The sequence below is a fragment of the Chaetodon auriga genome, chromosome 1 (genome assembly GCF_051107435.1).
Source record: "Chaetodon auriga isolate fChaAug3 chromosome 1, fChaAug3.hap1, whole genome shotgun sequence".
Lineage (NCBI taxonomy): Eukaryota > Metazoa > Chordata > Actinopteri > Chaetodontiformes > Chaetodontidae > Chaetodon > Chaetodon auriga.
This window is the reverse complement of record NC_135074.1, coordinates 14,421,399-14,434,322: the sequence shown is the minus strand read 5'-3', so window position 1 is coordinate 14,434,322 and position 12,924 is coordinate 14,421,399. Positions and strand designations below refer to the sequence as shown.

The window sequence follows — 12,924 nt, the reverse complement described above, 5'->3', positions numbered from 1 at the left end:
ATGCAACACTGTTCACATATTCAGTGGTCCTCTCCAAGACCTAGACTTTGATGTGTAAAATCAATGTAATTAATTGACAGATTAGCTACTATAAATGACTTTAGTGGTAAAGTTATGTAGTGGTATGTCATTAGACTGTCTTTTGATATGATCAGAAATGGTCGGCTGTATGTGGACAAACAAGGAAAGGCTCGGCGAGAAAATAATTTCATGTTTGTGGATTAAACAAACATTTAAAGTAAGCTGTCACGGTTTTGTTGGTCTTTCATGAGATAAAGTCTGTCAACATTCACGTATTAGACAGAGTGCTGAACGGAAATGTTAACTTCGCCGTGGTGACAAGGCTGAAGAAAGACAGGTTGAATGTGTGTTGTAGGAACTCACTGGATGTTAAGTTTAAATGCTGCTGTCAGTTGAGTTTAACTCGAAGGAGGAGAATCAGACAGGGATCAAATCTCTCCTTTAAGTTTCATGCTGTGATTTTGTTTGTGAAGTTGTCTGTCTGGGGATTCGGATGACAGACAAGTCTTGTTGTCTTGGTCTGCCGAACATGACACCTGTATGGCTGAATGCATCTGAATGGAAGGAATATCTCTCCCCCCTCTCTCTCCCTTGCTCTCGTTCTGTTGCTGTCGTTGGCTATCAGTCTTTTGTTGTAGAGACGATCGTGGCTGCCATCAAAGCAGCCAGATGAAAGGAGGTCTCTATCCTCACCTCTGTCCATCTCTCCTCACCCCTCTCTCTTTGTCTCTCCCTCTCTCTGTGATTTCACTTCCCTCCCCTCCTCTGAACAATGAACAGAGCCAGCCACCTGTTCTTACAAACCCTGGTATCTACTATAACATGGCGTCACAACTAGAAACTGATCATGAAGTTCTGTTTATGTTGTTTTTAGGTTTCTTGTTATAAATAGACTTTTATTGCAGGTTGGTTGCATGCTCTGGACTTTTCCTATAGGGACGAATCATAATTATCATTATTGTGCTTCATTTGAAAGTTGTCAAGTTGTCTTTTCCCCAACTGTCACCTTACCTTACGACCCTAATGACATATCAAATACGGTGTGCTGCAACATTTGAGCCAATACATGTTTTTTTTCATTAATCGTTGAAGTATGCATGCTGTTTTCAGAGAGGGATGGAAAAGTTTGTTCAAATGTCTGTATTTGCTGGTTTTCTTAATCGTCTATGATAGAAAACTGAATATCTTTGCGCTTTAATTTAGTTAACTTGGTCTCTATGAAGGACATTTTATCAACTAAATGATTAATATATGCAGATTAATCAATAATGGCAATAATGGTTAGTTGCAGCCCTGAATTAAATCAGCCTTCTTATGTATATGTATATCAAAATTTAACACACTTCACATAAAAAACATTTTCAGTCCACAAAATCACAATTCTTCTTTTTTTTTTCTTTTTATAAGTAACTCAGTCATATTTACTTTCTTCTTGCACTGACTGTCTTCATCTTCACGCGGTCAGTCTGTCTTTCTGTTTTGTCTCTCCCACCGGCACACATGCGTGTGCAGACTAACATACATAGGGTCTTTCCCTCATGCATACGTACATCTATGTGTGATTTATAGGGTATGCGGCTCTGGGTTCATAAAAGCCATGATTTCCCATAAAATGTCAGTGATGGTGGTTAATATGACACGTGGAGGGTGTGTGTCTGTGTCTGCACCCTGTGTAGCAGCTGAAAGCTAGCAGTCATGTAAAATATTGATATTCCATGTGTAAATGTCAGAATGAGGGACTGCGTGCAGTGGCGCTCGTCTCCATGGGTGCTCCTGTTTTCTGAGTGAAGTTATAACAACTTATCACTGACAAATATTCAAACGACCCGTCTGGACTGTCTTTTGCTGCTGAAATGGTTATTTTATGTATTGTGTGTGTGTGTGTGTGTGTCTTTCCCTCAGGATGCTGCTGGAGAAGAGCTCAGGGGAGCAGTTGTTTTTTTCTGTGACGGTGTCAGAGCAGGCGGTCACCCTGCGGTACAGTCAGTCCAGCAGTCAGACTCCTCTGACCGTCAGCTTCAGAACAGAGGGGAGGCTGACACTGGAGAGGTGGACACACCTTGTTTTACAGGTAACAAATCTCAAGGGTTTTGGGATCCCGATGGTGGGACTGTCTCATTAAACATGCCTTAGTCTGTCACTATGAGGGGCATGAGCACGTGAGCATGTGTGCTCTTCAAAAACATGGGTGTCTTTGGCTGTTCAGTCTGACCGGGCATGACCGGTGACCGGTCAATCAGTGTCAGACGTATCCGATTCTGTGCCGGACAAATTTACACACATGCAACCCATCCCCCAACAGGACCGCCAGCTCCCATAAAAGAAAGAAAGAAAATATTTTATTCATGTTATTTAGCTACTCTAGATGCACTCGTTCATTTCGGCTCGCTGTGAGAATCTGTCATTTACAGTTGTGCTCTCTGAAAGCTTTCTCTCCTCTCCTCCGCTGCCTGATGGTGTGTTTCACTGAGGGTGGGGCTTTGCCCATCCACACACACACACACACACACACACACACACACACACACACACACACACAGAAAACAGAGTAGAGTAGAGTAGAGTAGAGAGAGGGAGGTTGTTCAAGTCGACCATATGATGTGGTGTCCTATAGATCTGTTGCACCTGTTTTCTTTTGGCAAAGTGGAACATGTTGGGTAAAGTGAGATGTACTGCAATACAAAAGAAGCTCAGTCCAGTAACCTGGAGCACTTTGTTTTGAGATTTGTTTGAATGAGAGAGAGTGAAAGTCCTGTAACCTGGTGAAGTTTTGGAGAAAACGTGAAAGTTACTTCACAGTCAGTTTTTTTTATTATGGACATATGTGTGTGTGTGTGTGTGTGTGTATGCTGTCAAATATAGTTCATAGAAAGACAGAAAATCTGACTCTGCTAAAATCAGAATCAGCAGATCAGACTTGCAAAAAATTGGTCATCAGAATAAGCCAAGAAAATTGCAATCGGTGCATCTTTATGAAACACATACATGATTGTTTTTCGATTTTTGTGGATGCTGTAGTATTTTGTTATCTGTTCAGGGGTTGTTCTGGTATGCTGTAGACCCTTCAGGTAAAATTTGATATATTCATTATCAGCATGTGAGGACGATAATCAAATATTCTTATTCCATAGTTCAGTGATATTATGTTATTGTACAAATAAACGAAATCACAGATGTGTGGAAAATAGAATTTCTTTATTCTCTTATGTGGTGTTGTCTTTCCTTACTTACTACTAGAGTAAAAACTAGATATTTTAGAAGGCATCAAAAGTTAGAAATACAAGGCTGCCATGGACAGACAGAGGCTTTCATTAGCTCTGATCATTTTAAAATGGCAGCTGGTGAAGTGGAGAGAGTCTTGAGGCCCCAAATGAGTGTGTGTGTGTGTGTGTGTGTGTGTGTGTGTGTGTGTGTGTGTGTGTGTGTGTGTGTGTGTGTGTGTGTGTGTGTGTGTGTGTGTGTGTGTGTGTGTGTTTTTCTGGTCTGTTGAAGAGTATCATTTTACAGATTACTCCATTGGACAGTCTCTCTCTTTCAGCATCTCTGAATAAAACCTGGGCTAGTAGGGCAGGAAAAGCAGACACCGTGACGAGCCAAATCACTACAAGTGTTTGTAACTTAAGTTGTTTTTTGCTTTTTGTCTGTATAATCTTTTGGCCTAAATTTTTATTTGACCCAGCATGTATTTTCATAGGCCGTATTGCATTTTGTTAACCTCTTTTATGGCACCTCCCAGCATTTATAGCTCTATGGCACCGCACTGATAATGCAATTATACAACCCCAGTGATGACATTTTATATCATGAATTCTCAAATATAATCCAGGTCTTAAATCAATCAATCAATCTTTTCAACTCACTTTTGACAAGAAAGCATGTAAATGAATTTCCCAAAATATCAAACTAAGATGAGATGCAAAAATATCATTAAAATAAACAGTTTGTGGTAAATATATGATTTAAATAAAATAAAATTATAATAAATTATCTAGATTTTTTAATAACCATTTTTCATTGTATTTTAAAGGCACTTTCCTCCTCTTTTGCCATTTCTATGATAACAGTGATTTAAAAAGAGGATGGAGACACCAGATGTGAGTGAACAAAGGAATGCACTGGTGTATCAGCTGCAGTTTGATTTAAGGCACAATTCAAGGCTAGAGGGGTGAGCTAAATGAGGAAGTTATACATGTTGACCACTACTTAAAAAGAAAATAATCGTGCCGAGTCTGAAAATCTAACGTGACAGTTTAGTTTACTGGCTGTCTGATTGGTGTTGATGCCCTCTGCAGTAATTTGGCAGTCCAGTGTGTTGTTGGCTAAATGTGGTGTTGCTGATGGCTCAATTGCTTGCAAGTGTACAGTACGTGTGTATGCCCTGTAGGGTAGGGCTTTATATACGTCTATATACAGTATCTCTGTGTGTGTTGCACATTTCCATGTCAGCATGGAAAAGTGTAAGGCTTGTAGGTATATTGCTAAAAGTGTGTTGCTCACATGTGGCTTGGAGGCATTTTGAAACTTTGTGTGTGTGTGTGTGTGTGTGTGCTGTTTCATTCTTGTGAATCAGTCTGCCTTTAGTTTAATGGTATGGTGATGTGATCTGCTTTGACCATTCAGAAGAATAACATAATCATCCCTGACACTCAAACACCATTCGCATACTCCCATTCTCATGCATGCAAACACACTTATCTGCTCTGTCTCTCGCTCATACACACTCAGAGTTCAGCGGTAATTTGTAGCAGACTTGTCAGCCACAATACAGACATTACCCTATGAAGGAGCTGGGTAATTTAGAAACCTTTCTAGCACACATACAGTACACACATACACGCACCTCCCTCTCACACACACACACGCACGCACACACACACACACACACACACACACACACCAGTCATCTGTCTGTTTGAAAAGATCAAAACACCAAAAAAGACAATCTAAAGGAATACGGGTTTCCAAGCGCCAGCAGCAATTCACACACACCGACACACACATGCACACATGTACACACACGGTGCCAGGAGCAAGGTGCTGTAGGGATGCTGGTGCTCCCTAGGTAGTTGTCTTATCTGATTATGGTAACGATGTAGTGAATGGTGGAGAAAAAGGTAGCCTGGGGGAGGGAGGGACTGAGAGAGGAGGAGAGATGGGGCAAGTGAGGGAGGTGGCTGGTTTCGAAGTCAGTTTACCGTGGGACTCACTTTCCTGTGCATTTCTGCAGAATTTATTACTAATCTGTAGCTCTCTGTATCTCCTTGTACGTAGGAAATTATCTCTACTGCTGTGGATGAAGGCGGGAGGAGTACCACTGGTGTTATAGTGATGATCTGTGTGTAATTAGCATAGCTTGTTCTCTTGGTGTATGTTTCTTTTTTTATCTGATGTGCCCTCTGCTTTGACAGCATTGGTCATTGACACCCTGGACTCTAGTTTAACAATGAGTTGGGAAAAAGTGGGAAGACAGGGAACAAATGGTGCCTCTGTTTACATTACCTTCTGCGCTGGCTATAAATATTTGTAAATCAACTTGAGGATGTTTTCTTTTTGTACATCTTCATTTTGATGTCATGCAGTATATGCTACTGTCTTTTAAAAGCGACAAGAAGAAACAGAAACAGTATAAAAAGCCGAGTGTTGAAGTTGTATTGTAAATCTTTCTTGAAGTAGGTGTCAGTATAAAGCGGAACAGAGAGATGATGAGAAAGAGGTGGCAAAAAGATGGCAAAAGGTGCAAAGACGAGAAAGGAAGAGAGTCCACGATTTAAATAGCTTTGGAGTACTATCTTTTGGAGTGCCAGTGATTGACTGTGTGCCTGGAGGACCCCCAGAGGGGTCCGTCTGTTAGTGCCTTATCAAATCAGCATTATCGGATGAGGCAGTGGCAGTGACAACCATTCACACCGGTCCCATCACGACGCAACACAGCAGCCTGAATGTTTAACACTCGTGTACACAAACTCTTTCTCTTACACAGCAGTAATGTGCAGCCCCCCCCCCCCCCCCTTCCAGGAGAGGAAAGCAGAATTGATAAGAAAAGATGCAAAAAGAGGGTGTATGGGTCAGTGTCATAGTGAGTTAAGGTCAAGTGAAGATTTTAACGATACACACACACACACACACACACACACACACACACACACACGCATCCATCCATCTATGTATTTATTGCAGGGAGTGAACGAGTTGTTTCTATCTAATCTACGATTTGTTCTCTAGACCTTGACAGCTCATCTGCCTCACTACTCTGCTCTTAGACAGTTTGGCTGCTAAAACTTCGACTGAATGCCATAATAAGCTTAATGAATGTTTTCACGCACAATTACACTGGAAGACTCTGGTCTGCGTGTGAGTGTCTCGAGAAGGACCAGTCTGGTCTTGGCAGAAGGCAACTAATCTGCACCGACTGGTCTGATACCGCTGCAGTCTTTCCTTCTCTCTGTCTGTCTTGCATAGATGCACATGTCTCGTCGCACCACTGTCTGACCCTGGTTTTGTCTTTCTTTCTCTTTCTTGCAGCCTGCTTTCCTCTTTTTTGGACTTGGTCTGTCTCTCCTGCAGGCTCTGCATTCTCTGTCATTCCTGTTCTCCTCTTCCTCCCTTTGCCTTCTTGCTTTCTTCTCCCTCACCTCTTCCTCTGTATTTGCCGTTGATGTGAACTGGTCAGCACATGTTATGTGACCCAACTCATCCACCTTGATCCTGACCTGGGTTTAGCATGGCTTTGACACTGCATGGAAAAATGATGGTCTGTCATATTAACTGAATTAATTGCATTTACCAGCACCTATAGTTAAACCTATGCTGACTATAAACGTATAAATATAGGCAATTACTTGACCTCTCAGCCATAAGTCTCCATGGCCAATGGATACTTGAACCTGATTAAGTTGTTGCATCATTTTGAGACTCAAAATTGTTTTGCAGAAATGGAGGGTGAACTATAGCTGGAGACCAAACTGGAGACCCCATATTTACCTGTGACCAGTAGACTTCTGTGAGTGCTCAGATGTGAGTACAGTGTCCCATGCCATGCATAGATAAAATAAAGGGAAGAAATCAATATTATGACACTTATTATGCAAATGACTGATGACATATGCCACAGCTGAAGCTGAGCCTAATAGGAAGTGTTTGTGCATGTTTTGGTGCTTTCTGGCCAAAAGGCAAAATTGTGACAAGCAGACTCACTGCTCACCGTCTCATATACTTACCCCCATGCCTTTCTCTGTCCCACCTGGACTGACAGAGACAGATTATGAGACAGACTGAAAGCGTGTGTGTGTGTGTGTGTGTGTGTGTGTGTGTGTGTGTGTGCGCGCATGTGTGTGTGTGTGTGTACACATTTATGTGCATATACATACTCTGTGTACATGCAAGGAAGCACTTTTTCTGCATGCTTCTGCAGGTTTAATGTGTCTGTGTGTTTGTGTGTGTGCACGTGCACTAAACACAAGTATATTTATATATGTGTGTGTGTGTGTGTGTGTGTGTGTGTGTGTGTGTGTGTGTGTGATTGTGCATGCGTGTGAAGGTGAGGCAAGGTTGTTATGTAGGGGTGAAGCGGACACCTCTATGGTAGCCCTCTGCCCGCTGGCACAGGAGCCGAAAGGGCACGAGACTGGCATCAATTACATAGAGAGACAGAGGGAGAGAAATGTGTGTGTATGTGTGGTGGAGTTTGAGATTTTCTCTCTTTACATTCATTAATTTATTTATTTTACATAAGTGTTTGGGAGTGTGCAGTCTGGTCCAGCTTGATAGTGAGAGCAAGGCACTAACAGAGCCAGGGTTAGGGGTTTCATTCCCACTGGATCTGTGAGATATGAGTTCTAAAAATGTATGCAGCAAGGGTGCTGCAAGGTGCTTTGGATAAAAGAATTCACCAACAAGCATGTGTTATGTTAACCTGTCCTTTCTAGAAATGTTCATGCTAAAATAGAACCTAAAACCTGCTTAACAGTGGATATTAAGCTAATGTTCCTGCCTGGTGTTAAGAGTTCTGCACTGACCTGAAACTCACACTAGAACCTGGTTGTGCCCGTAACTTGAAGACCAGGCCTGAACCTGACTCGTACTGCCAAGTTTGAGACCCAAAGACACCAAAGCAATCATTTGTTCTGATGGAACAGAGATGAGGAAGCACTGATCTGATACTCTCCTCTACTCCACTGTACACTCGGACTGATGTTTTTTAAGGGATTGCTTATTGGCCGTGTTGTGCCTGAGCCACATCACATACAGTTGATTTGTAAATGACATTAATACCATTCTGTGTTTCTGCCAGTTACATTAATTGATTAATGGGAGAAAGAGACCTGGTTTCAGATCAGTATCAGCAAAGAAAATGTTTGATTTGTTTCATCCTCAGTGAGAAATTTCGTCATAAATCACATCTGAAAAGAACCAAACTTGAGCTTGACCAGTTGCCAGAAACATCATGGCCCAAACTTGACCGGAGACCTGATTCTTTGTCAGGACCCGTCGAGTAGCAGATACATGTAAGCCTTGATACTGAATATTATTTCTGAACGTTTCTCTCCTCTTACGGTGTGATACTGCGTGTGCTCCTCCTTCCTCGTATGCTCTCATGCAAGCCTCTGTTCGCCTAAATGGGACCCCTCTTTGCTTTCAGCTCAGAAAGAAAAAGTCTTAGAGACTTATGGTCTTTATTAAAAGGTTGGTGTGTCACCTTATATATGTCCCCGCTCTCTCTTTTTCTCTCTTTATCTTTTGTCTCTGCTTTTTTTCTTGGAGATGATTTTCTCTTTCTCCCTGTCTCTCTCTCTCTGCCTCATCTATCTCTCATTCCCTCCCCCCTTTCGTTGTCTCTCCCCTCCACCTTCTTTGTCCTTCCCTCTTTCCCTTTCATTTTCGTCACACACACTCTCTCTCTCTCTCTCCCCCTCTCCATCTCCCTGGGGACAATTTTCTTTTCTTAAATAAACTGTCATGGCTAGTGTTAAAATATGGGCCTTACATGGGGTGAGCGCGGCAAGGCAAAGGCATGGGGCCCTGGGCTGGTATAAAACATGGATAATATGCTGTGAGAGGTAATTGTATCTTTTAGCGCTGAGATGAGTAGAACAAATGTGTCTCCTCTCCATCCCCCCTCTCTCTCTATCTCTCTCTCTTTCTTTATTCCTTTTCCTCCTGTCCTCCTCCTCCTATCACTTGCTTGACACACTGCAGCCGTGCTAATATGATAGAGAGAATATTGGCTGTACATCAGAGCTGCTAACAGTTCATAGTGGGTAAGGGCAAGTATAGAGGGGGGGAGAGAGGACTAAAGAGGGTGGGAGAGGCTTGGAGGGTGAATAACAAGGAGAGAAAGAGATAACAGGAGAGATGGAGTGAGAGAATGAGAGAGGAAAAGGTGACAATTTGCCTGGAGATGCAGGAGTGGAGAGCTGGGGATGCATTAAGTCACATAACATTCATGATTTCACCCACTTTGGTTTGCATGTGGAGGGCAGGAATGGAAATATCCCACAAACTGTTTCCTTCAGTGATTTAAGATTAAATTGATCATGTGTAAGTCTATCAGGCTGAGTTCATCTTAACCTCAAGATGGTCATCACTGCCACATTTGTTGCAGATTTCAGTTGCACCAGTGGTGATGCCAACATATAGTGTTGCATTGGAGAGCTATGATGGCAATGAATCATTTTGCAGCAGCATTTTGTTTTTTTTCCTCCATTTCCTCTTCTCTTTACTCTCTCTCTACCATTTGTCTTCTCTCGTTCCTTTCTTTCTTCTCAGTCTTCATCCATTGTCTTCTTGCATTTTTTTTTACTAGACAGTGGACAGTTGAGACAGACAGGAAATGAGTGGAGTGAGGGAACTGGGAGCTGGAACACTTGGTCACAAGGTGTCTTTCTTGCAGTTATTTAACATTACACACACAATATTTGATGCATCATTATTTTAATTTCTTTATCCAGAACCATCTTGCCACATCACCTCCATCTTGTGTCCAATATCTGTCCTTTTATGTTTCTCTCTCTCTCCCGTGTATCCCATTTTTCTTCTATCAACACCACTTTCTTACTCTCATTCACCAAATTCTACACTCCAACAGCCCTTCATCATGTCTCTCTTATTCTGTCTTTCTCTTTCCTCCTTCCTGTCTCACTCCTTCTCTGACCCTGCCCCCAATGACAGCTTCACCGGCTGTGGAATGAGGTGTGTTATCAGTGAGTGACATGTCAGTCACAGGGCAACACATCCAGAGGAGAGCGGCTGTGTGGAGAGAGCTTGGTGAGGCTGGGATATGTGGGGGCAGAGACGGGGAGTCGGGGATTAGAGGAGGTTAAAAGGAGAGGAAGAGATAGGTGAGGAAGAGCAGACAAACATGAGAGGAGCAACAAGAGAGGGGAAGGTCTGAGAAAAGAAAACAAACAATGGTTGAGCAGAGTTCAAGAGAGGAGGCCGGGGATGTGGGGATGAAAAGGAGAGATGGATGAGAGGAAGTAGAACAGGAGCTGAAATTTTGGGACTATAGTGGAGAAGAAGATGAGTGAGAGGATGATGAAAAGCTAAGTATAGTTAATTTTATTTGTGTGTCCAAAATCACAAAGTTGTCTCAGAGGGATTTACAATCTGGAAAAAACTTCATGCAAAAACCTTTGAATAAATGTACATGTGTATTCCCTTACTCCACTTTCTTCAGTCGGTACGTGTATGCCTCAATGACTGCATGACAGTACTTACTGGAAGCGACTGTAGTTGTATAAATTGGGATGGGTGGGAAGGTTGGGTACATCCTTATCCTCTCATTTGAAGGAGAACTGTCAACATAAGAATTAAATGAAAACTTTTAAATCTATTGTGTCAAGAAGAAATATTAGAGAAGAGCAGAGGAGCTGATCTGAAGGAGGTGAACAGAGTGGATGAGGTAAATATGGACAAGAGGGGGAAGTATTCTCTGTGAGAAAGGTCAAACAGGGACAGCACAGTGTGTAAAAGGATGTCTTACATCCACACACACAAGCACATACAGTACTGTATCTAACATTAAGCTCCTGCTTTGGGCCTTGCAATGCTTTAGCACTTAATAGACTAATCGGACAGCTGTAAAATATGTATCTAGAATTGGTTTGCAGTATTAGTCGTTCGTAAAGTCCTTCTCATCCACTTTGACCTCAAACTGTCAAGATAGCCCTTCTCCACATATAAATAAAAAAACATTTTTAAGTTTGACAGAGTCTGCAACATGTCAGATGTTTGGATAACACGTGGCTGTTTAGAATAATGAGAATTATTCTGGTAAATTTCTGTGTTATGGTGAACCTCTCCTGGACCATGACGAATTGAAAAGCTTTAGTCTGCAGCTGCAATATGATGGCTGTCTATCTGAAGTGCCCTTATATCTTGACTGTGGTAATATTTAAGTTATTCACAAGTAACAGCTCACAGGTTTTATTGCAGGTTTTCAATAACGATGGTCGTGGGACTGTGAGGGCCATGAAAAAACCTTCAGCTTGTATCTTTTGAGGTGTGTTTGAGGCCGTTATCCTGTTGTAGAAGCCATTCTGTTTTCATCTTCAGCTTTTTTTTTTTTGCAGTCGGTGATTGATTGATTTCAAAATTTACTGGTATTTAACTGAATCCATTCTTCCACCTACCAGTAAAATGTTCGCTTTGCCATTTTGCTGCAATGGAAGCCCAAAGCATGTTTGTCAAAATGCCTCAGGTGTGTTTAGATTTTCCTTTGCAAACTTCTGATGCTGAATTTTGTGGTGAGGACACAGGAAAGGTTTTCTTCTGCTGACTCTTCCATGAAGGTCATATTTGTGCAGTAGAACATAGTAGAACAGAGCACAACCACTGCAGAGTTTGCTAAATCTTCATGACAGTCTTTTGCAGTCAAATAGGTGTTTGATTTGCCTTCTGGTAATCCTACGAGCAGTTCTCTCTGAAGGTTTTCGTGGTCTTCTAGACTTCAGCTTGACTTCTACCATTCATTAACTTAACACTGTTAACTGCCATTTTTTAATTACACCAGGAACTAAGGAAACAGACACCTGAAAACACTTTGCTGTCTTCTTATAGCCTTGTTTTACTTTGTGGACGTCAGTTATTTTAATTTTCAAAGTGCTAGGCAGCTGCTTAGAGGAGCCTGTGGCTGCTGATTCTTGGGACAAGATTTGAGGAGTCACAATATTTATAGAGCTTTGAAATTTGCATCACCTGGCCTTTCCTCACCATGATTGTGAATGAGCCACAGCATTATCAAGCTAATTATGGTCAGAGACATTGGAAAAAGTTATCAGAGACCTCAAATCTCTTGGGGTGCCCAAACCTTTGCATGGTGCTCCTTTCCTTTTTCCCCATCTTACATTGAACAAAGCATCTTCTCCTCTCTTAACTGTTCACAATAACATGCATTTTGATCAGGTGTGCCCAAGCTTTTGCATGCCACTCTATATATGGAAGCTATATTTTTCACATACCTGAAAATAATGCCGGCAAAATACTGTGTCATGTCTTCAGTGTGCTAAAGTGTAGGTCACTGAGCAATCCGATCAGGCTCATGAAAAATGACCCAGGTCATCAGGAAGTGTTGCTGCAGCCCACAGACACCTAATTCCTCTCCTCACCTATTCGTGTGGTTAGCTCTTAGCTATCTATCCATGTCATGTACAAACTATCCCACATTTTAACATTACAAAAAGAAAAGATCTTACTTTTTGTTCAATGCTGGTTACAAAAGTAAAAGTTCTGCGTTATACTGTTATATTACATATATTTTAAAATTAATTTAAGATGTCTTTGTATGTCTGGAACAACAAACTTGGACTAATATTCATTCATAATTTCTATACCACCTCTTATTTTTGTGGCCCACAGCTACAAAGTGAGCTTAGAAGAAACACTGCAGTCCACACTGTGTACTGA

The 12,924-nt window shown here is 41.7% G+C and overlaps 1 protein-coding gene across 1 annotated transcript in view; it reads left to right on the top strand.

Moving 5' to 3' along the window:
- Positions 1–12,924, top strand: part of ush2a (Usher syndrome 2A (autosomal recessive, mild)) — a 188,615-nt gene that overhangs the window by 4,650 nt on the left and 171,041 nt on the right. The window contains exon 5 of the mRNA XM_076724631.1: positions 1,924–2,092. Within this exon, the coding sequence (XP_076580746.1) occupies positions 1,924–2,092 (169 nt within the window). The remainder of the gene's footprint in view (positions 1–1,923; positions 2,093–12,924) is intronic.